Below are 25,597 nucleotides of genomic sequence, written 5' to 3'. Positions count from 1 at the left end.
TTTGTGATATAGTGGCTTATCGACTGGGTACACGCTCTGACCAGGTCCGGTTTCAGAGAATCGGAGAACCCCTACAGTGCAGAAGGAGGCCATTTGGCCCATCGGGCCGACACTGACCACCATCCCACCCAAGCCCTATCCCCTGTAACCCCACATTTTTACCCTGCTAATTCACCTGACATTAAGGGGCAATTTAGCATGGTCAATCCACCTAACCCGCACATCTTTGGACTGTGGGAGGAAACCGGAACATTTGAAGGAAACACACATGGGGAGAACGTGCAGACTCCACACAGACACACAGTGACCCAAGCCGGGAATCGAACCTGGATCCCTGGCGCTGTGAGGCAGCAGTGCTAACCACTGTGCCACCGTCCTGTTTCAGCATCGCTGGTCAGGAACATTTTCAGTTGTGGAATAATATATGAAAGGCAAGGTCCAGTCTCACCTCTGAAATGTGAAATAGTTGTGCAACACTCTCTGGCTCTGTGAACTCATAACAGTGTTGTTTCTCATCAGCAACTACTCACACTGCAGGAGGAATACAGAAAAAAGGAGTCAGAACTGGAGAAAATCAAGGAAGAAAATTCACATGTGCAGGCATTACTTGAAGCTCTTAAAGACAAGGTAAATCCCTCTGTCCTCATCCTTGTACTTTTAGAGAATTATCTGGCAAAGCAGCATCCTACAAAGACAAACTGGAATAACTCACTACAATTGAAAGATACAACTTTTTGTCTTGCGTATTTCTGTCTGATGTAAAGCAATGACTCATCAGTCCCTACAGCTGATAGAATGATTGATTTTGTGCATCTTAAAATGATTTGTACTCCCTCACAGGTGTCACTGGCTAGGCCAGCATTTATTACCCATCCCTAATTACCCTTGAGAAGGTGGTGGTGAGCTGCCTTCTTGAACCGCTGCAGGCCATGTGGTGTAGGTACACCCACCATGCTGTTAGGGAGGGCATTCCAGGATTTTGACCCAGCGCCAGTGAAGGAACAGCGATACTGTTCCAAGTTAGGACGGCGAGTGTCTTGGAGGGGAACCTGCAGGTGTTCCCAAGTGTCTTTTGCCCTTGTACTAGGTGGTCGAATTTGGAAGGTGCTGTCAGTGGAGCCTTGATGAGTTGCTGCAGTGCGTCCTGTAGATGGTACACACGGTGTGTCAGAATTGGAGGAAGTGAATGTTGAAAAGGGTGGATGGAGTGATAAACACTTGGGCTGCTTTATTCTGGATGGTGCTGAGCTTGTATGTTGTTGGAGCTGCACTCATCCCAGGCAAGTGGAGAGTATTCCATTCCACTCCTGACCTGTGCCTTGTGGATGATGGACAGGCTTTGGGTAGTGAGTTCCTCGCTGTAGGATTCCCAACCTCTGACCTGCTCTTGTAGTCACAGTATTTATATGGCTGGTCCAGTTCCGTTTCTGGCCAATGCCAAACCCCAGGATATTGATGGTGAGGGTTTCAGCAATGGTAATGTCGAACGGAAGATGGTTAGATTCTCTCTTGTTTACCTGAGGAATACTGAGCAACCATCAGTGAACACCCCTACTTCAGAACTTGTGTTGGAGGGATAGTCAATGATGAAGCAGCTGAAATTGGGCCTCGAATACTACCTTGTGAAACACCTGCAGTGATACCCTTGAGCTAAGATGATTGGCCTCCAGTGAACACAACCATCTTCCTTTGCGCTAACAAGCTGTTGGGAAGGCAAAAAGCATCCTAACTTTTATTACAAAGACTGTAAGAGGAAAATAAATCTTATCACAATTATACAGGACAGTGATGAGGCCACGCTGGAGCAGAGTGTCAAAATGTGGTCTCCTTACCAAAGAGAGGCCATTATTGTCCCAGAGATAATGCAAGAACAGTTCACTAGACTGGTTCCTAGGATGAGGAGAGGTTGAGTAGACCAGGCCTGTATTGATTTTGATTTGATTTATTATTGTCACATGTATTAGCATACACTGAAAAGTATTGTTTCTTGCACACTATACAGACAAAGCATACCATACATAGAGAAGTGAAAGAAAGAGTGCAGAATGTAGTATTACAGTCATAGCTAGGGTGTAGAGAAGAATCAACTTAATGCAAGGTAAGTCCATTCAAAAGTCTGATGGCAGCAGGGAAGAAATTGGAGTCCTCAGACTTTTGTAGCTTTTTACTAATGGAAGAAGGTAGAAGAGAGAATGTCCAGGATATGTGGCATCCTTAATTATGCTGGCTGCTTTTCCAAGGCAGTAGGAAGTGCAGACAGAGTCAATGGGCAGGAGATTGGTTTGAATGACAGACTGGGCTTCATTCATGACCCTTTATAATTTCTTGCAGTCTTGGACAGAGCAGGAACAATACCAGGCTGTGATACGACCAGAAAGAATGCTTTCTATGGTGCATCTATAGACATATATTGTCTCCAGTTCAGAAGAATGAGAGAGGATCACATTTAAATATGTCAACCCTGTGAAGGATTTTATGAGTTAGATGCTGAGAGGATGTTGTGTCAGGCTGGGGAAACTAAACCGTGGTGTCAGAGGTTCAGGACGTGGAGTCAGCCATTTTGAACTACCAGGAGTAGAAAGCTCTTTACTCGGAGGTCTGTGAAACACTAGAAATTTTGACAAGAGGTTTATGGATGCTCAGTCATTGAGTGCATTAAAGTAGACTCATAGATTTTTGCACACTGGGGAACTTAAGGGATGGTGTGGGAAGGTAGAGGTACAAGATCAGCAATGGCCCGCCGGGCCGAATGGCCTACTCAGTCTCTCAGTTGTTCTGTTCCTTTAACTTATCATCCCAGTCACAATTTAATTGTATTTTTTAAATTCAGGATTGAATGACATTCCAGTGTGTCAGTTCCACTTCTGCTCTTAGTTTAAAAAGCTAAAGCCAACTTGCTGTCTGCAACTGAGTATCATTGCCAGCGGAATCCCACAGTAAGGAGATTTTGTTTTCTTCTGCTATCTTTACCAAAGTGTGCAGAGAAACACATTAATTGTATCCTCTGATGGTTGAGGTGTTGTTCAAGGTTGGGTTGAGTGCTGCTACACATGTCATTCACTAGTAAGAAGTCTCACAACACCAGGTTAAAGCACAACAGATTCATTTGGTATCACGAGCTTTCAGAGCACTGCTCCTTCAGCAGGTGAGTGGAGAGTTGGGTTCACAAACATGGCATTTATAGACACAATTATAAGATAATGGTTGGAATGCGAGTCTTAACAGGTAATCAAGTCTTTACAGGTACAGACAATGTGAGTGGAGAGAGGGTTAAGTACAGGTTAAGGAGGTGTCTCCAGACAGGACAGTTAGTGAAATTTTGCAAGCCCAGGCAAGTCATGGGGGTTAGAGATAGTGTGACATGAACCCAAGATCCTGGTTGAGGCTGATGGTGGGATGGAACTTGTTGATGTCATCATAGAGTTGTTTCCATGATCTTGTGAGTTCAAAGGATGAAAATATCATCGATGTATCTAGTGTATAGCATCGGTTGAAGGTCATGTGCAGTGAAGAGGTCTTGTTTGAATCTGTACTTAACCCTCTGTCCACTCACATTGTCTGTACCTGGAAAGATTTGATTACCTGTTAAGACTCGCATTCCAACCATTATCTTGTAATTGTGTTTGTGAACCAAATTCTCCATTCACCGGATGAAGGGTCAGCACTCGAAAGCAGACCCTTTCAGAGTCAAATAAACCTGTTGGACTTTAACGTGGCGTTGTGACACTACTTACAGTGCCCATCCCAGTCCAACGCTGGCATCTCCACATCACGGTCATTCACTAGAATGAGACAAATAGACTGAAGCTGCAAATCACATGATAGAAGCAAGAATACAGGCCTTTTTAGTGAGAGGATTTGAGTATAGGGATAGGAATGTTTTGTTGCAATTGTATAGGGCGTTGGTGAGGCCATGCCACGAGTATTGTGTGCAGTTTTGTTGTCCTTATCTGAGGAAGAACGTCCTTGGTATCGAGGGAGTAGAACGAAGGTTTACCAAGCTGACTCCTGGGATAGCAGCTCTGTTATATGAGGGGAGACTAGTTGGTTAGGATTATATTCACTGGAGTGTAGAAGAGTGAGAGGCGATTTCATAGAAACTTATAAAATTCTAACAGGGTTCGACAGGGTAGATTCAGAAAGAATGTTCCCAATGGTGGGGGCATCCAGAACTAGGGGTCACGGTTTGAGGATAAGGGGTAAACCTTTTAGAACTGAGGTGAGGAGAAATTTCTTCACCCAGAGAGTGGTGAATGGGTGGAATTCACTACCACAGGAAGTAGCTGAGGCCAAAACGTTGCGTGATTTCAAGAAGAAATTAGATATATCTCTTGGAGCTGAAGGGATCAAGGGATTTGGGGCAAAGAGAGGATGAGGAAATTGAATTTGATGATCAGCCATGATCAAAATGAATGGCAGAGCAGGTTTGAAGGGCCAAATGGCCGACACAGGTTTCTATATTTCTATGTCTGAGTCTGGATTTTCTTCCCATTGAAGTTGCGTGAGAGGTGCTTTTAGCGTAGGTTATGCTAATGTTTCTGATTCCTTGTAGCTTCTCAATGTTACAACGGAGACTGGAAGTCAATATCGGAAAAGGGTAATTAGGCTGCTGTGTTAGTTGGGCTGACAGGAGAAGCCAGGCGTGAAAATGGCTAAGTGATACTGTCACAGGCCTCACACAGGGGTGGGGTCACTAAACCCTTCAATTCAGATCAATGAGTTATCGAGCTCGATCGGGTGAATGGAATGCCGGAGCACAGGGGACGAGAGGAGTTATTCGCGGCCGTTTAAGTATCGCAACGATTTCCCGTCCACAGTACGGCGCAAACATGGAAACATTTACTCCAGTGAAGCAAATCGCCGATAGATTTAAACTTCACAAAACAGGCAGGTACTGAGAAACACGCTTCACAAAGACACCCGTGTCTCAAAGGCGCCCGAACCAATTAAGGGAAAGCAATGTTTTTAAAAGGATTAAAATTAATGAGTTCTCTCAGAGATTGAGGGGGAAATCTGGAGGTGATCAATGCTGTTTTCTTGGTCATCAGTTACATTGAGTTGATTGGTATGACTGGATTGAAAGATTTTGGATTACTTTCAGCCTTTGATTAGAGACAGTCACATTTCCCCAATCTAGAATTATATCCTTTCAATCAGAATGAAAACCTTTCTCCTTGTGACATTACTGGAGGTTCTGTAATGATGTAATACAGATGGAGGTAGGTGGAACACACCTTCCTTCATGTACAAGGGCTGACACATTGAATCCCCGACTCACGTTCACTTAAACAGGTTTATCAGCCATCTGTGTTATACAATCAGAAAATGAAGCAACAGCAAAGCTGTCCATTTGGCCCATTCAATCCTGTGCCAGCCCTTTGAAAGGACTATAGAGATAGTCCCACTCCCCAACTTAGGAGTGTGAGGTGATGCATGGAGAGGCAATATAAAATAAAGGGGCAAAATTCATAAAGGGGTACAGGAGCAGGGGGACTTCAGTATGGATGTGCATAGGTCATTGAAGGTGGCAGGGCAGGTGGAGAGAGCAGTTAAAGCATTCAGTATCATGGACTTAATAGGGGTTTAGAGTACAAGAGCAAGAAAGTTATGCTGAATTTATACAAGACATTAGACTTCAGCTAGAATATTGTGTGCAGTTCTGGACACCTCACTATAGGAAAGATGTCAACGTTTGGAGAGGGCACAGAAGAGGTTTACAAGAACAGTTCCATGGATGAGAAACTTCAGTTAGGAGGATAGATTGGAGAGGTTGGAACTGCTCTCCTTGGAGAGAAGGCGGCTGACAGGAAATTTGATTGAGATCTTCAAAATCATGAGGGGGCTGGACAGAGCCGATGGGGAGAAGCTGTCCCCAATCATTAGAAGATCAAGAGTGAGGGGCCACAGATTTAAAGTCATTTGCAAAAGAAGAAAATGTGATATGAAAAAGGAAGTGGTTTGGGTCTGGAATGCACTGTCAGGAAGCGTGGTGGTGACAGGCTCAATCGAGAGGGCATTAGATGATTATTTAAATAGAAATAATGCGCTGGGACAAGGGGAAAAGGCAAAGGAATGGCACTAAGTCATTCGTTTGGAGAGCTGGCGCAGATATGATGGGCCAAATGGCCTTCTTCTGCGCCGTAATAATTCTGTTGTACTCTATCCCCATAGTCCAGCTGAAGCTAATGGTTCAGTGCTCTCTGGAGAAGTTTCTTTCCCCCCACCCTTTCAGACAGCACATTCCAAATCACAACAACTTGCTGTGGAAAACTACTGAAGAGGAGGAGTCTGGAAAGGTACTGTCTGAGAGTGTGGTGGAGACAGATTCACACAGCGAATGGTTAGGATCTGGAATGTACTGTCTGAGAATGTGGTGGGGATAGATTCACACAGCGAGTGATCAGGATCTGGAATGTACTGTCTGAGAGTGTGGTGGAGACAGATTCACACAGCGAGTGATCAGGATCTGGAATGTACTGTCTGAGAGTGTGGTGGGGATAGATTCACACAGCGAGTGATCAGGATCTGGAATGTACTGTCTGAGAGTGTGGTGGAGACAGATTCACACAGCGAGTGATCAGGATCTGGAATGTACTGTCTGAGAGTGTGGTGGAGACAGATTCACACAGCGAGTGGTTAGGATCTGGAATGTACTGTCTGAGAGTGTGGTGGAGACAGATTCACACAGTGAGTGGTTAGGATCTGGAATGTACTGTCTGAGAGTGTGGTGGAGACAGATTCACACAGCGAGTGATCAGGATCTGGAATGTACTGTCTGAGAGTGTGGTGGAGACAGATTCACACAGCGAGTGATCAGGATCTGGAATGTACTGTCTGAGAGTGTGGTGGGGATAGATTCACACAGCGAGTGATCAGGATCTGGAATGTACTGTCTGAGAGTGTGGTGGGGATAGATTCACACAGCGAGTGGTTAGGATCTGGAATGTACTGTCTGAGAGTGTGGTGGAGACAGATTCACACAGCGAGTGATCAGGATCTGGAATGTACTGTCTGACAGTGTGGCGGAGACAGATTCACACAGCGAGTGATCAGGATCTGGAAATGTACTGTCTGAGAGTGTGGTGGAGACAGATTCACATAGTGAGTGGTTAGGATCTGGAATGTACTGTCTGAGAGTGTGGTGGAGACAGATTCACATAGCGAGTGATCAGAATCTGGAATGTACTGTCAGAGAGTGTGGTGAAGACAGATTCACACAGCGAGTGGCTAGAATCTGGAATCTACTGTCTGAGAGTGTGGTGGAGACAGATTGACACAGCGAGTGGTTAGGATCTGGAATGCACTGTCTGAGAGTGTGGTGGAGACAGATTCAATCGAGGCTTTTGAGGGGGAATTGTATAATTATAGGAGAAAGAAGAATGGATGAGGCAATGGGAAGTGACAGCAGGGGAATTGTTCCTTCGGAGAGCTAGCACATCTAACACATGGTGGGCTGAATGGCCTCCTCCTGGCTGAGATTTTACCCTCCCCCCCCCTCACAAACCAAAGATCGAAGACCCAGCAGATCACCATTCTTTACAACTAGGCAATAAAGTTGCACGATTTAAATGCAAAGGCATGAGCATCTGTTGTCTAATAGCCCAGAACATGCTCATAATTTTCCTATCAATCTTAGTTAAACTGGCCTTCACTGCAGATAAGAAATGCCCACATCCCTGTTCTGTATTAAACATAATTAATGCTTGGTGTATTGATGAAAGTGAAGCTCAAGTTCGGAAACAAAATTACATTTCCAGCTTATGAAAAAAAAGTTGGTCTGTTTTGTGTGCAGACAAATCCATGATATTCCTTGAATTATTTCCAATGGCGCTGAATCAATCACAAATTTAATCTTGTGTACTGGAAGGATTCGGAATTTATAAGCTGCTCCAACTTGCTGAGTAAAGATTAATTACAGGAGGGAAAATGTTTGTTTTGTTGTTCAAACACCAGTGTTTACCATTGGTGATTATCACTTCTCAGAAAAACCTCCTGCAGGTTGGACTCGCGGTGCCCGCTCACCTTTCATCCGTCTGAACTCTCAAATGGGAGGATGCATAGCAACCTCCTCCTGGGACAGAGACTAACCTGTTCCCCACATCCCCTCCGCTGGAGAACGGATTAACAGAACTCACCCTCCCCAGACTCCCTGCAGCACTGTGAAGGTGTGCTGTTCCAGAATGGGTCAATCCAACACCCATTGTCAGGCTGGCATACTGATGTGTGTTTATATTTGATGATTCTTGGGCTATGGGCATTGTTGGCTTGACCAGCATTTACTGCCAATCTCTAATTGCCCTTCACAAGGTGGTGGTGAGCTGTCTCCTTCAACCGCTGCAGTCCCTGGGGTGTAGGTACACCCACAGCGCTGTTAGAGAGGGAGCTCCAGGATTTTGACCCAGCGGCAGTGAAGGGACTGGGATATATTTCCAAGTCAGGATTGAAAACCAGTCTTGGAAGAGAACTTGCAGGTGGTGGCGTTCTCCGTGTGTCTGCTGTTGCTAGCCTTTGGTCGTTGGTTTGCTAACTACTGTCTAAAGAACTTTGATGCATCTTGTAGATAGTGACCGTGGCTGCTACTGTGCATCGGTGTTGGAGGGAGTGTGGAAGGGGTGCCAGTCAAGTGAGCTGCTTTGTCCTGGATGGTGTCGAACTTCTTGAATGTTGTTGGAGCTGCACTTATCCACTCAAGTGGAGAGTATTCCATCACACTCCTGACTTGTGCCTTGTAGATGGTAGACCGGACAGACAGATGGGGAGTCAGGAGGTGAGTGACTTGCTGCAGGATTCCTAGCCTCTGACCTGTTCTTGTAGCCAGAGCATTTTTATGGCTAGTCCAGTTCAGTTTTTGGTCATCGGTTATCTTTTAGATTGTTGATAGTGGGTGACTCAGAAGTTTAAAGTTTAAAAGTTTATTTATTAGTTTCGCAAATAGGTTTACATTAACACTGCAATGGAATTACTATGAAAATGCTCCAGTCGCCACATTCCAGCGCCTGTTCGGGTACACTGAGGGAGAATTCAGCATGGCCAATACACCTAACCAGCACGTCTATTAGAGGAACCTGGAGGAAACCCATGCAGACACAGGGAGAATGTGCAAACTCCACACAGACAGTGACCCGAGCAGGGAATGGAATGGTGCTGTGAGGCAGCAGTGCCACCGTGTTCCAGTGACAGCATTGCTGTTAGACGTCAGGAGGAGATTGTCAGCCACTCACTCTTGTTGGAGATGGTCATTACCTTGGCAATTGTGTGGCGGGGATGTTGCTTGCCAATGGGGGAGAAGGTGAGTTGAGGTGAGAAAGGTGCGGATGAAGCCCTGCCACCTGCTGTCCTTCCCAGTGAACACAGAGAAGAGAGATTCTACACTGTGCAAAACGCACCTACAGAGCAGAGGAGCCCAGCTGCCCAAGTGAAATGGGATAGGAGAATACTGTACAGGAACAGAGGGTAGACCGAACTCCTGCCAGTTAGACTGGACAATCCATCACAAGAAGCTGCATTAGAAAACAAGATCGATGTAATATTCACAAGTGATAAATCCAAGTAAAAATGGATGATTTAGTGATCTGACATTGTCAAAGAGAATTTATCACCAATACATTAAAAATCATTGCTTCTTTTCACTTTGTTCTCAATGGTTAAGAGAAGATACCGTGCTTCATTTGCGGGGAGAAGTAACAGAAATGTATTTGAATTAAATATTTTAAGATTGTGTTTTGATGTTTACCTTGATGGCGGAATATTAGAATGGAGATTCTGAGCATTATTATGCTGAAGGACTGTGGTTTGCAGCAGAAGCGACAAGACGTTTCAAAACAATAAAATTTCCTTGAGGTGTGTAAAGAGTTAACGCAGCAGCAAGCGAGGTTCGAAACAGCGAGTGAGAGTTAACAAAGTGAGAGAGGGTTAACACTGCGGTGAGCGAGGGTTAACACTGCAGCGAGCGAGGGTTAGCACTGCAGCGAGCGAGGGTTAGCACTGCAGCGAGCGAGGGTTAGCACTGCAGCGAGCGAGGGTTAACCCTGCAGCGAGCGAGGGTTAATCTGGCAGCGAGCGAGGGTTAACACTGCGGCGAGCGAGGGTTAATCTGGCAGCGAGCAAGGGTTAGCACTGCAGCAAGCGAGGGTTAGCACTGCAGCGAGCGAGGGTTAGCACTGCAGCGAGCGAGGGTTAGCACTGCAGCGAGCGAGGGTTAGCACCGCAGCGAGCGAGGGTTAACACAGTGAGCAGGGGTTAATATGGCAGCGGTGGCAGTGGAGGAAAGCGAGGGTTAACACAGCGAGCGAGGGTTAACACTGTGAGCCACTCCAGTTCTCCATGAGCTAATGATGGGATTGGAGTGAATGAGTGGGAGTGCCACTGTGGCACATTGCCAGGTTCATTGCACACTATCCTCCCACGATCACACAACAGTTGGAGTGCGAAGGAGGCCATTCTGCCCATCATATCAGCACCAGCTCTCCAGAGGAGCAATTCACTTGGTGCCATTCTCCTGCCTTCCAGCTGTGACCCACACATTCAGCTGCCCAACACTCTGGGTGAAATTTTCCAGCCTTTCCTGCTTGCCGAATCCTCCGATTTCCCCCCAGTGGCAACATCCCATTTCCTCTGGAATGTCCTAACGGGTATCATGGTCTCAGGGTGATTTGGAATACAGCAACCCCAGTGACCTCAGGCACTTTGCTTGTCTCTATTGAATCCTGATTATATTGATGTTGTGCAGATTTAACATATTGTAGTTTAATTCTGCAGCTCCATTTAATCTTAAATTAACTTGAGATTCATCCCTGCGAAATAATCAAAAATACCAAAAGATTTTACAGATCCGGAATATTATATTAAAATCGAAGAGGATATGCAGTGGTCATGCACTCAGTCAGTCAGTATCGATGGTGAAATTGGAAATATGCTCAAACAAATGGATTTTAAACCCATGCTGAGTATTACAGCTCCACACGTTCTTGCCATCAGCTGTCTCCCGATTCAAGGATGACGTGCATGAGGGGTCCCCACTTGCTGAAAGGGTCTCCGTGTGACTGCACAGGACAATTCTCCAACCAGGAGGTAGTGGGATCCGGAGTGCAGGACCCGCATCCTGTTCCTCCTTTCCGTGCCCTGCTCTGCACCGTTTAGACTCGGAGCCTGATGGACAATTAGCTGCCACTCTGGACAATTGGTAATGAGGCTGTTTGCAGCCATTAATGTCAATGCTGCCATCCTTTAAGGAGAGCTTCATCATGTCTTTCAAATCATTTCTCTGTCCTCCGCTGAACGTAGGCCATTTGCGTACAAATAAGGAGCAAGAGTAGGCCACGCAGCCCCTCGACTTGTTCCTCTTTGTCTGCCTTACCCAATCCTGGAAGAAGTCTCACAACACCAGCTTAAAGTCCAACAGGTTTATTTGGTAGCAAAAGCCACTAGCTTTTGGAGCACTTGCTGCCCCACTCCTGACGAAGGGGCAGCGCTCCGAAAGCTAGTGGCTTTTGCTACCAAATAAACCTGTTGGACTTTAACCTGGAGTTGTGAGACTTCTTACTGTGTTTACCCCCCGTCCAACGCCGGCATCTCCACATCATGATTAGCCAATCCTGTCATACTCTTGTTTGCTTCGATCAAATTTCCATTCCACCTCCTTTGCTCCAAGGGGGTATCACCCCAGCCTCTCCAGCCTAGCTGCAGGTTTGCTGTACACCAAACAATTGACACGAGGGAGCCCAATTGCGGCCCCGTCATTCGGAGAATCATACAATCCCTACAGTGTGGAAGGAGGCCATTCGGCCCATTCAGTCTGCACTGGCTCCCCGACAGAGCATTCCACCCAAGCTCTATTCCTCTAATCCACATACTTACCCGTGTAATCCCTCTAACTTACTCAGCTTAGGACACTAGGAGGCAATTTAACATGACCAATTCACTAACTAGCACATCTTTGGAGAGTGGGAGGAAATCGGAGCACCCGGAGGAAACCCGCACAGACACGAGGAGAATGCGCAAACTTCACACAGTTACCTAAGCCTGGAGTTGAACTCGGCTCCCTGGCATTGTGAGGCAGCAGTGCTAACCACCCTGTCTTGCAGGGACTGTTGTTGGAATGTAGGCAAGCTAAATGAAAAAATAGGTTTTTCCTGTTGAGCAAATAACCAGTTCCTGCACAGTAAATTTCAATGTAATTCGATATCATACTTCTGCTTTGATTGTGGCAACATCACAGACGAGTATTGCTCAACAGGACAGCGGGTAACAGTGGTTAAACCAGACATGAACTGCTGAGATGGTTGTCCTGATAATGGAAATTTCTAAATAGAAATAATTCTAAAGATGGGTCTTGGAGATTTCCGTGACAAGGCTGTGACTGTTTCCTTTGTCAGCTTATTCCGTCGTGGGATTGTCCTTGGGAAGACAGATTGCTGGTTCGCTATCTCGGAATTAAATGGTCTTTGTAGTTTGTGTGGATGGCGACCTCATGTTTTATCATTGCTGGGAGGAACCAGGTTCTGCTTCTGTCAATTCCCACCAGTCTATTCCATATTTTATAGAAAGCACTCAGACCATTTTTCTAGCTCCTTCGCAATAGTGATTCCCATTCCAAATCCCATTCCAATTGGATGCTGGATCCCATCCAGATCCATGCAGATCCATGCAGCATGCCTTTCATTCACTTCAATCTTATTTCTATCCTACACCACATAAAGGTCTCTCACACAATCTCCGTACTCCAGGATTGGATGAACAATGTTTAATGAGCTCGAACATTGATATGGTTGCAACAATATCAATAATTCCTCCTCAAGAATCCACGAAACCCCTTTTGCTTTGGATGTTACCTGCTTTATTTAATTTGTTTGTGGGACATGGGCATTGCCCATCCCTAGTTACCCTTGAAATAGAGTGGCTTGCTGGGCCATTTCGGAGGGCAGTCAAGAGTCAACCACATTGCTGTGGCTCTGGAGTCACACGTAGGCCAGACCAGGTAAGGACGGCAGATTTCCTTCCCCAAAGGACAGTAGTGGGTTTTTCCGCCAATGGTTTAATGGTCATCAGTAGTTTCTTAATTCCAGATTTTTTTTTATATTGAATTCAAATTCCAACATCTGCCGTGGTGGGATTCGAACCTGGGTCCCCAAAACATTAGCTGAGTTTCTACATTAACAGTCTAACGATAATGCCACTAGGCCATCGCCTCCCCTCTAAACGAATGTGGAATGCTATTGAAGATAGTTTTTGTCTGGTTGTTCATCTGCGGGAGAATTTGATTAGTTGGTGATGCATGTGACATGGCATTTTTGGGCATTTAATGCCATCTCCCATTGGCCTTGGGCAATTCCAGAGGTTCATCTTGCAGTGAGTTGTGCCTCTGGGAATAGTATGAGTTCTCCACACAGTCAGTCTGTCCTAAATCCTTACTTCCTGCCTTTGCATCACTAACAAATGATTGTCAACAGTAGAGGGATTGTTGACATCAGCTCACAGGGAGGTCCAGCTTCGTTCGGATCCTGGCATTCCCAACTGCTGCATGTATCTTTCCCACTATTTCTAGCCAGCATTTACAGCTTTGATTTGGACTTCTAGCTCCCTGTGCTGACTCCCAGTGGGAAAGGCAGTGTGAGTTGAAGCAGCCACAGACAGTTTCTGGCCTGTCCTGGGTTCACTCAGCTCGGACGCTCTGTGTGTTCATTCTCACCCCTGAGGAAGGACTGTTTCTGTTCCTGTTCACTGCCTTGCTGGGAGGTGGCTTGGAGGGTGGGTGGTGTTGATGAGCACAGCGTTGGACGAGACATCCTCTCGCTTTTACTTGTCCCCTCACATGAATAAGAGCCACTTGTAAAAGATATTGTTCAGTGATCCGATCCACAGTACATCAGTGAGCCGTACAGTACAGAAGAGGCCCTTTGGTCCATCAAATCTGTACTGACAAGACTACACTAATCCCACTTTCCAGTACTTTGTCCATAGCCTTGAATGTTATGACATTTCAAGCACTCATCCGTGTACATTTTAAAGATTGGGAGGTTTCCCGCCTCTCCTACCCCCTCAAGCAGTCTATTCCAGACTCCCATCACCCTTTGGGTGAAAATATTTTTCCTCGAATCCCCTTTAAACCTCCTGCCCCTCACCTTAAAATTATACCCCCACCTCATTGACCCTACAACTAAGGGGAACATTCCTATCCACCCTGTCCATACCCCTCATAATTTTATTATGTACCTCAATCAGGTTCCCCCTCCTCACCCCCCGAGCCTTTTCTTATCTAAAGAAAATAAGCTCTTATCCAACCTCTCTTTGTAACTCAAACGTTCCATCCCAGGCAACATCCCAGTGAATCTCCTTTGCATCCCCTCCAGTGCAATTCCATCTTTCCTATAGTGAGGCAACCGAAACTGCACACACATTACTCCAGCTGTGGCCTAACCAATGCACTCCAGCATAACCTCTTCTTGTAACCTATGCCACGAGGGTGGTACCGTGGTTAGCACTGCCGCCTCACTAGCTAGCGCCAGGGACCAGGGTTCAATTCCAACCTCAGGTGACTGTCTGGAGTTTGCACGCCCCCCACCCCTCCGCGTCTGCACAGGTTTCCTCCGGGTGCTCCGATTTCCTCCCACACTCCCAAGGACGTATGGTTACGTTGATTGGCCGTGCTGAATTGCCCCTTAGTGTCAGGGGGATTAGTGGGATAAATATGTGGGGTTACAGGGATGGGTGAGATCGATGTTGGTGCGGGCTTGATGGGCCAAATGGCCTCTTTCTGCACTGTAGGGATTCTATGTTTTTACGTCTGATAAAGGTGAGTGTGCCTCCTTAACATGTCAAATGGTGCAGCTCTCTCTCAAGGTATTGGACATGAATCTTCAAGAAAGCACAGGGGACAGATCCTGCCTTTAAAAACACAGTCTGCACCCGCGATCGTTTTACCGCGTCGTGTTTTAGATGAAAGTTCTGACAGCAGGAGAGTTAATCCTCTGGTGAGCTGCTGGAGTCAGTGGGCTTCCCCAACACCTCTTCTTGTCTGGCAGCTTTGCTGAAGTTCTTTGGCGTTTTGTCTTTTGGAGTTTCATTTGGGTTACGCAGAATATTGTCCAGGAAAATAAGCTGAACAAAGAATATTACAGCGTAGGAACAGGCTCTTCGGCCCTCCAAGCCTGCACCAACCACGCTGCCCGACAGAACTAAAACCCCCTACCCTTCCGGGGATCACATCCCTCTATTCCCATCCCATTCATATATTTGTCACGACGCTCCTTCAATGTCACTGTTATACCTGCTTCCACTATCTCCCCCGGTAGCTAGTTCCAGGCACCCACCACCCTCTATGTAAAGAAACTTGCCTCGTACATCTCCTTTAAACCTTGCCCCTCGCACCTTAAACCTATGCCCCCTAGTAATGGACTCTTCCACCTTGGGGAGAAAGCTTCTGACTATCCATTCTGTCCATGCCCCTCATAATCTTGTCGACTTCTATGAGGTTGCCCCTCAACCTCCATCACTCCAGTGAGAACAAACCAAGTTTCTCCAACCTCTCCTTATAACTAATGCCCTCTATACCAGGCAACATCCTGGTAAATCTTTTCTGTACCCTCCCCAAAGCCTCCACATCCTTCTGGTAGTGTGGCGACCAGAATTGAACACTATATTCCATGTGCAGCCTAACTAACTATAAAGCTACAACACGACTTGTCAATTTTTGAACTCAGTGCCTTGGCCGATGAGTTTAGGACTACCTCAAACAGACGTGGCTGGCCCTTTATGGGTGATTTTTGGAGCAATGTGGGTAATTTAACCCCAAGAGGATATTTCCCTGTGTGGGGGAAATCTAAAATTAAAAGGCATGGTTTGAAAATAAAGAGCCTTCCATTGAACATGGCGATGAGAAGGAATTTTTTTTCTCTCCGAGGGTCATTAATCTATGGATTCCTCTTCCCCGAAGAGCAGTAGCAAGGCCGCATCGTTGAATATCTTTGAAGCCGAGTTAGATAGATTTTTAATTAACAAGGGAGTTGAGGGTTTGTTGGGGAGTGCTGGGGAGTGTGGACAGACAGGGGAGTGGAGCTGAGACCACAATCAGATCAGCCTTGATGGTATCGAGTGATGGAACAGTTTTGAGGGGCCGAACGGCCTACTCCTGCTCTTATTTCTTCTGATCCAATGGTCTAGTAGTGGCAAGAAAGAAGAGGGGAAAGACTTGCCTTTTTATAACATGATCCTCGGAGATCCCAGAGCACTTTACATCCAATAAAGTGTTTGTGAAGTACTTCACGTAAAGTACAAAGTAAGGAGAGCTCACAAAGCGACCAAATTTTCTTTTAGTGTTGCTGTTTGAGGAATGGCCATGACTCCCTGGCTTTTCCTTGAAATAGTATTGTGCTATCTTCTATATCCACCTGCAAGGGCCTTCTCTGCTTAACATCTGATCCGTTAGACAGCGTTCCTGACAGTTCAGCACTCCCTCAGTACCACGCTGCAGTGTTAGCCAAGATTAAGCCTGGTCTCGCACAGTGCAATCTCTGACACAGTGGAGGGATTGCTGTCCTGCGAGCTACAAATACTTACAGCTAGTAATGGGACGTCGGGACAAAGGGGATAAGACTTTGGGAGCAGGCGTAAGCTACTCAGTCTGATGACCAGACTGCAGGTTAATGGGAAGACAGTAATTCTCCTGTCAGCCTTCCGTAGCTGACAGCTAAACATCAAATAGAGCAGCAATAACAATTTCCAGCTTCATTTGTTTAGGGAGGAGCTGCTTTATATCATATGTAATGGCACCTTAAGCGAGTTCTTTGCAAATCTATTTTCCCTGCTGCTGCCCACATCAAAGAGATCAATTCTTCCCCCTCACATCAGGATTCTCCGCATTTAAACATTAATTTAAAGGTTATATTGAGCAGAGCATTCCCCTGCGTATACTGTGCACTATAATCATAAGCGTGTGCGTGAGGAATGGCTTCCAAATCTCATTATATAAAGCAAACAGAGTGAAGCTCCCACCCCCATTGCTTGTTAATTATTAATAATCTTAGAGTCTGTCTGTAGTGACAGCGGAGAGAAGCAAATGTTTCAGCACTCACAGAGTAGATTGAGGCAGTGTGCCTCACTCCCTGAGGCTGCAGGTCAGGGGTTAAGCTTCGTTCCAGTAATTGAGAGTGGACACGAACCCAGATGCTGCTCCGGCGCTGTACCCGGGGAGCCCTGCACTGCCAGAGGCGCCGTCTCGGGAATGAGACCTTTAAACTGAGGTCCTGTCCGCTCGATTGGAAGGGAGTCGACTCTGACTTCCCCACTGTTTGGTTGGTCAACTTGCTGATGATCTGAGGGCCTTGCTGCCTGTCTGTCCTGCCCTGCCTGCCTGTCCACCTGCCTGTCCATCTGTCTGCCTGTCCACCTGCCTGTCCATCTGTCCGCCTGTCCTCCTGCCTGTCCATCTGTCCCCCTGTCTGCCTGTCCACCTGCCTGTCCCCCTGTCTGTCCTGCCCTGCCTGCCTGCCTATCCACCGGCCTGTCCATCTATCTGCCTGCCTGCCTGTCCTCCTGCCTGTCCATCTGTCCCCCTGTCTGCCTGCCTGTCCCCCTGTCTGCCTGCCCTGTCTGCCTGCCCTGTCTGCCTTTCCTGCCTGTCCGCCTGCCTGTCCATCTGTCTGCCTGCCTGTCCTCCTGCCTGTCCATCTGTCCCCCTGTCTGCCTGCCCTGTCTGCCTGTCCTGTCTGCCTGTCCGCCTGCCTGTCCATCTGTCTGCCTGCCTGTCTGCTAGTCCGCCTGCCTGTCTGCTAGTCCACCTGCCTGTCCGCCTGTTTGTCTGCCTGTCTGTCAGCAGCCACCTTCGCCTGTACTGCCAGTGTCTGCACTTCAAGGCAGGGAGTTAATTGGCTGTGCCGCCCTTTTACAGCGCAGACCAATATAGAAAGACATTTCTTTCTTTGCTGTCGCTCAGCGGCTCCTCATCCTGCAGAGACAGTGACCCCCACTGGCCATTTTTGTAGCAGCACTCCAGTGTGTCATTACTCCAGGTACCTGGGCAGCAGTCACTGGAGCCACGGGAGGCATCAGTATTCTGAAAGAGAATAGGAAGCTTGTTTTTAAAATCCATTTTGTTCTATTGGTTGTTTCGGCTTTGTGTATTTTCGCCTGAGAGTAGCAAATATTAATTGGAAGCAGAGCAATCGCTTGTAATCGGCCGGATGACTCTGTCAATTTTCGGGCAAATGCCTGCACATTAATTCCCAATTGCTAGTCTAAAACCCATGTCTTATCCCTCACTCCCCCACCGCCCCCTCCGCTTGCTGCCGCTCCCTAGCTCCATCCCCAACAACACTCCAGCTGTAAAATTCTCATTCTTGCTCTCAAGCCTCTCCATCACCTCACCCCTCCTTCAGTCTGACAACCCTCTGCCCATTTCTTCAGGAATTCTAACGATTCCTTCCCACTGCCGGCATCAGGTCCGAGCCTCGGTCACCAGCACTTGAACATGCAGCAATGGGCCTCTAGACACACTGCCCATCGAGTCTGCACTAAACACAATCCCACCCAGGCCCCATATCCCTACATATTATACCCACTAATCCCTCTAACCTACACATCCCTGGACACTAAGGGGCAATTTCTTAGCATGGCCAATCAACCCAACCTGCACATCTTTGGACTGTGGGAGGAAACCAGAGCACTCGGAGGAAACCCATGCAGACACGAGGAGAATGTGCGAACTCCACACAGACAATGACCCGAGCTGGGAATCGAACCCAGGACCCTGGAGCTGTGAAGCAGCAGTGCTAACACACTGTGCTACTGTGTCGCCCTATTTTATAGAGCCATTCTCCGATTCCATCACTCACTGATCTCCCTCAACATTAACTTGTCTCCAATTCTACCTTTTAAGTCCCTCGCCCCTTGCCACAAAAAGGCTGCTATCTGTGTTCTGCCAATTCCAGCCTCTTATTTTAAAAATTAGTTCACGGGATTTGAGTGTTGTTGACTAGACCGACATTCGTTGCACATTCCTCATTGCCCTTGAGAAGGTGGTGGAGAGCTGCCCGTGTGAACCCGTGTGGTGTAGGTACGCCCACAGTGCTGTTAGGGAGGATCTTGGACATTACTGATGATAATCGTTCCACCAGAATCAGCTGCATTGGGCCTAAATCTCAAGTCCCTTCTCTGTCTCGTGACTGCTCTCCCTTCCTTTAAGGTCCTTTAATGATCATCTGTCTTGGTATCTCCTGAAGTGGTTTGGTGTCAGGAAAACATTTTGATTATATTCTCTCTTGTTCAGGCTTTGTCAAAGGCATCAGATAAATGCAAGTTGTGTTTTTTTTTTGTTTTTTCCTGTGCAGGAGATGAACGGGTTCACCTTGTCGGTGTCCACCCAAGGCAGCCAGACCAGCGAGGGAAGCCCTGCCGCTCGGCCACTCAAATCAGAGAAAGAAGCTTTATTAGTAGGTAGAGTATCCTGGCTTTGTCTTATTTTTAATGCAGAATACCGTCACAGTCTAACTTTCAATTCACGTTCTGCAGGTTGATGCAAACTTTTAACCACGTGTCAGAAATCGGATTGCAGGAACAGGAGGAGGCCATTCATCCCCTCAAACCTGTTCTATCGTCCAAGCCATCATGGTCAATCCATATCTGCACTTTACCTACCTATGTTTGATTCCATAACCTTTAGTACCCTTATGAATTGGGTGGCACGGTAGCACAGTGGTTAGCACTGCTGCTTCACAGCTCCAGGGTCCTGGGTTCGATTCTCGGCTCGGGTCACTGTCTGTGTGGAGTTTGCACATTCTCCTCGTGTCTGTGTGGGTTCCCTCCGGGTGCTCCTGTTTCCTCCCACAGTCCAAAGATGTGCAGGTTAGGTTGATTGGCCATGCTAAGAAATTGCCCCTTAGAGTCCTGAGATGTGTAGATTAGAGGGATTAGTGGGTATAATATGTAGGGATATGGGGGTAGGGCCTGGGTGGGATTGTGTTTGGTGCAGACTTGATGGGCCGAAGGGTCTCTTTCTGCACTGTAGAATTCTATGAAAAGCTACCAAAAGACTTGGCAACAGAGTTTATAAAGGCCCCAGTTTGCACCAGATAGAGTTGGGATTGGAGAACAAAATGGCCACCGTGCAGGATAGACAGAAGTCCCATCTCCTTGTCTATCAGTGGCCAATTTGTGGGACATAGGAAAGAGCATGAGGCAGGGAGACCGCTTGCCCCTATTGCCAAGCCCAAAGTCAGACCTTCCAGAATTTTCCTCTGAGCAGGTGGGCTTTGTAAACCTCTCATGACATCCATTGAGCAAGAAGAGGTGGAAATGGCCATGGAGGGAGGACAGGAAACTAAGTTAAGAGGATTTTTAGGGTCTTAAAAGGCAGCATTGGAGGCGTGTTACTGTTGAAGGATGTCCGTGGGGGAGGAGGTAAGGAGTACAACCTTACCACATTGTGGACAGGCATCCATTTTGATGGGTCCTTTCCCAGAGGACCCAAGATGGGTGTTCCTGTTTGTTTAAGCGCTGGCAATTGTCCTGCTGTTGGCATCTGTAAGGATTCTTGAAGAAAATGGCAGCAGAAATGGGCCTTTCCACAGTAAAGTAAACTTTATTTATTAAACAGAAGTAAGACTTACATTAACACCGTGAAATTCCCCTAGTCACCACAGTCCGGCACCTGTTCGGGTCAGTGCTCTTAACCAGCCCATCTTCAAACTGTGGGAGGGAACTGAAGCACCCAGAGGAAACCCACGCAGACACGGGGAGAACGTGCAGACTCCGCACAGACAGTGACCCAAACCGGGAATCGAACCCGGATCCCTGGCGCTGTGAAGCAGCAGCGCTAACCACTGTGCCACCATGCTGCCCCAGTGACAGGCCTTCAGATCTGCCTCTTGAGTCAGTAAATCCACTTCCAACCTACAACCTGCTGCCGAGGAAATCCAACTTCCTGGATGCCTGGCAACGGAGGCAGGATCCTGATGGTGAGATTAGTCCTGGCTCCCGCTTCCTGCGTCCATCATGAAAATCCCAGGGAATACAGGTAGGAGGAAGTGTAGCTGATCCTGGGACACTTCCAACTGAGGGGAGGATTTGTCTCTTATTTTTATAAGATCACCGTGGTATCGACGAGAGGCTTTTAAATGCTCATCTCCCATGAATGGAAGCAACTGAAAATCCACAGGTATATGTTCCAGCTCATACTGAGCTCAGCTCCGACGCACCACAGAAAGCATTCTTTCTGGTTGTATCACAGCTTGGTATGGCTCCTGCTCTGCCCAAGACCGCAACAAACTACATAGAGCCAGGAACGAGGCCCAGTCCATCACGCAAACCAGCCTCCCATCTATTGACTCTGTCTACTCTTCCCACTGCCTTGACAAAGCAGCAGCATAATTAAAGACCCCACGCACCCCGGACATTCTCTCTTTCACCTTCTTCCATCAGGAAAGAGATACAAAAGTCTGAGGTCACATACCAGTGACTCAAGAACAGCTTCTTCCCTGCTGCTGTCAGACTTTTGAATGGACTTTATCTCGCATTAAGTTGATCTTTCTCTACACCCGAGCTATGACTGTAACACTACATTCTGCACTCCTTCCTTTCCTTCTCTATGTACGGTATGCTTTGTCTGTATAGCACGCAAGAAACAATACTTTTCACTATATATTGATACATGTGACAATGATAAATCAAATCAAAGTCATATCCTGTTGACACTCTGCAGTGCTGCTCAAGAACCTGAATAAATGGGCAACACTTCCCTAACCCAGCCCAGAGAAAATGGTTGATCTCTACGGCGTTTAGTTTTACTGGATTGTACCACACCCTACGCAGTACCCCCCCCGGCAGAAACCAACCGACTTTTAAAGGGTAACCCCACAGTGACAATACTCTGGCAACAGCCCATTACAAGGGGTTTATAGGAATTTGTCCCCCTCAGGAGCAGGATATCCCACCCTCGAGAGCTGCCGGCCAATCTGATTGAAGCTGCAGGCGGCCTTGAGGAGAATACAACACGACCAGACTTCCAAGCTGGAGTTGTTTTCCGGGATTACAGGAATAGGGTAGGGGAAAGGGCCTGGGTCAGGGACTCTGTCAGAGAGAGTCAGTACACACTTGATGGGCCAAATGACTTCCTGCTCTGTAGGGATTCTATAAATGCAGACTTACCCCTGACAGAGGAGATGTCAGGGGTAAGTTTTTCACTCAGAGGGGGGTGGGTGAGTGGAACCGGCTGCCGTCGGTGGTGGTGGAGGCGAACTTGCTGGGGTCTTTTAAGAGATTTCTGGATGAGTACATGGGATTGAGGGTTATAGATAGGCCTAGTAGGTAGAGATATGATCAGCACGACTTGTGGGCCGAAGGGCCTGTTTGTGCTGTAGTGTTCTGTGTTAAATGCATCTATGCAATTTGTTTGAAATGCTGAATATTCATCCTGGAGTCTGGTAGCAGGAGTCGGGGGGTCAGAGCAACTTTGCTAGAAATTGGAGCCGCAAACAGGGGAGACCTTGCACTGTTTAGCTCAGTATTTATGTATCGGTGAGGAGCACGTTGTGTCTCGTGGCAGGAAGTGCCCTTATCTCAGAGGCTCCAAAATATTTAAATGGCACCCGGATAGCCATTCAGTCCTTGACTCCGGGCCCGAGTGCTGCCTCAGTCTCCTCTCCCTGTGTACAATCTTGGTGCAGACTGTGTACAGACAGTCGCTATCTCTCAGTGATAGTAAAACAGGGAGTTGGAAGCTTTATCTACTGACCTGTAACTCCAGGAAGAGCTCGATCTGGCCAGGTGCACAGTGAAGATTCAAAATCCCTCCTGCGGGGCGCTGAATTTGGAGAGGGAGCGAGATTCCAGTGGCTTTTTATTGAGCATACAGGAGATTCAAACGGAGTTCCCGACATAACTCCCCGGGACGCTCGATCTGTCTCTAACCTGCCGTGAAAGTCGGGACAGCAGGATTCCAAACTAATTTCCCTCCCGTCGGAAAACTGACTTTTCCCCTCCCATCAAGTCCCATTCCCCACCCCGTCCACCACCATTCCCACTGACTTGATTTGATTTATTATTGTCACACATGTTAGGACACAGTGGAAAGCGCGCTATAAAAAACAAAACAAAACCAACCATAAAGTACACAGAGGAGAAGGAAAGGAGAGAGCGCAGAATGTGGTGGGTGCAGGTACAGATAGGGTGAAGAGAAAGATCAGCTTAATAAATGGTAGGTCCATTCAAAGGTCTGATGGCAGCAGGGAAGAAGCTGTTCTTGAGTGGGTTGGTGCTTGTTTTCAGACTTAGCAAGTCCCACATTCTCTCCATTCTAAGAAATCAGTGAAGACTGTTGGATACACACTCCGCAATTAAAAATGTGCCACAGTGGATGAAGCACCTCCAGACAGTATGCGATGTTGTCATAAAGTATTCCTTGTCTCCCTCTGCCTATCTTCATATCTCCTTCGTGATCCGGAATGATTGGGATTGCTGTAACGTGAACTCTGAACTCACAATCACAGGACAAACCCTGTGCTACCTTTCAGCTTTGAAATGATTTTAGACGTGCGTGTTGGCAGGTCTCACACTGAGTCCTCTCGCAAGTAAATAATGAAATCCTGCTCCACTGTCCCCCAATGGAGAGAGACTCCGATTGGATCTCCAGCAAATAACAATCGTCTATATGTAAACTGCAGAGCAATTGCGAACATTTTTCAACAGATTGATTTGTCAGGTTTCTCACGCTTCAGTTAACACGTGTATTTTTCCGGAATCACTTAATACTCAGCTTTCCAGGCGCAGTCAATTAGGATACAGGAAAGCTGCTGTCGACAATGATGCAACAATTGTAAACCATGTCCATCATCTGAATTTGACTGTGGACTGCCCTAATTTACAGCTCACTCAGCCCCACCGCACCAGTGTCATTTATACTCCACAGGAGCCTTCATCCGCCCCATCTCATCTCCTCCCATCAGCATATTCTCCTGTTTCTCCCTCACATATTCAGCAGGGTTCCCCATCGCTGCTCACCATGCCGACCTCCCCTCCTGGTGGCAAGTTCTACATCCTCAGCAGCCGCTGAGATAATTTCCTCCATTGGTGCACAACCCCCCCACCCCCATATGGAGAAACCTTCTTGCCCATGTCCGCCCACACCCTTTCACTGTTTTAAAAGCCTCGATGGGGGGGGGTCACACCTCAAAGTTCCTGGCACAAGTTTTTTTTAAGCTTATTTATTCTCATCACATGTAGGCTTACATTAACACCGCGATGAAGTCACTATGAAAATCCCCATGTCGCCACATTCAGTTCGGGTACACTGAGGGCGAATTTAGCAAGGCCAATGCGCCTAACTAGCACGGCTTTCAGACTGTGGGAGGAAACCGGAGCACCCGGAGGAAACCCACGCAGACATGGGGAGAACATGCAGACAGTGACCCAAGCCGGGAATTGAATCTGGGTCTCTGGAGCTGTGAGGCAGCACTGTGCTAGCATGAAGTGTGGAGTTAAGGAGATGGTCTTAAAAAAAAAGTTCTCTCTGCTAATTCTGAGTTGTTTGGCACGCAAAGCCCATGAGTGTAGAATTGAGTACTTCCTGAGTGCTAAAAGGTCACTGAAAATCAGCGGCCTTTCCTTCATTGTTAACCCTCTGCATTTTGTATCAGTTTGGTGTACCTGGGATGGCCAGATGGTGCCGTGAGCAGAGATTGAGGAGACTGCATCTGTCTTCTCTGGAGTTTAGCAGAATGAGAGGCAATCTCATTCAAATTTCCAGCATTCTTCAGGGACTTGACAAGGTGGATACAGGGAGGATGTTCCCCACAATGCAGGGAGTCAGGAGCCTGGGGACACATTTTCAGAATAAGGGACAGGCCGTTTAGGACTGAACTGAGGAGGAATTTCTCCATTGAGAGTGGTGGCTATTGGGAATTCTCTACCCCAGAGGGATACAGAGACCTCATTGTTGAATATCATGGAACTGATCATAGAATCCCGACAGTCTAGAAGGCCATTCAGCCCATCGAGTCTCTCCAACCACAACCCCACCCAGGCCCTCTCCCCCCTAACCCCATGCATTTACCCTGCTAATCCCCCTGACAGTATGGGGCAATTTACCATGGCCAATCAACCCGCACATCTTTGGTGTGTGGGAGGAAACTAGAGCGCCCGGAGGAAACCCACGCAGACACAGGGAGAATGTGTAAACTCCGCGCAGTCATGCGTGGCTGGAATTGAACCTGGGTCCTTGGTGCTGTGAGACAGCAGTCCTAACCACTGTGTCACCAAGGGGATCGATAGTTTTATAGATGGACAGATATTAGAAGAGGGATAGTGTGAGACAATGGCACTGAGGTAAAAAATCGGCCGTGATCTGGTTGAATGGTGCAGCAGGCTTGAGGGGCTGAATGGCCTACTCTTGTCGCTATTCCCAATAAATGTGTGTGTGGATCTGTTGCATCATTTTAACGCAGCAGGAGGATAAAGAGTAAAATTCACAATGTTTATTAAAGTTATCATTAATACAATCTCGTTGATGTGATTAATAGATTCCGTCTTTACAGGAACAGCTTCTAAATCTTATAGTTTTCTTCAGTTCTGGAAATTAAACACAGCAGAGAAAATGAAAACAAAACTAGCC

General features: G+C 47.2%; 1 protein-coding gene across 3 annotated transcripts in view; it reads left to right on the top strand.

The window, feature by feature from the left end:
• Positions 1-25,597, top strand: part of enox1 (ecto-NOX disulfide-thiol exchanger 1) — a 297,971-nt gene that overhangs the window by 245,353 nt on the left and 27,021 nt on the right. For 2 of the 3 annotated variants that reach the window (XM_080204169.1, XM_080204170.1), the window contains 2 exons: positions 520-627; positions 19,323-19,428. In XM_080204169.1, the coding sequence (XP_080060295.1) occupies positions 520-627; positions 19,323-19,428 (214 nt within the window). The remainder of the gene's footprint in view (positions 1-519; positions 628-19,322; positions 19,429-25,597) is intronic. The other variant, XM_080204171.1, reaches the window with a different exon arrangement.

The sequence above is a fragment of the Carcharhinus amblyrhynchos genome, chromosome 15 (assembly GCF_965287045.1).
Source record: "Carcharhinus amblyrhynchos chromosome 15, sCarAmb.v2.hapA, whole genome shotgun sequence".
In the NCBI taxonomy this organism is placed as follows: domain Eukaryota; kingdom Metazoa; phylum Chordata; class Chondrichthyes; order Carcharhiniformes; family Carcharhinidae; genus Carcharhinus; species Carcharhinus amblyrhynchos.
This window is presented reverse-complemented; position numbering and strand designations above follow the sequence as displayed.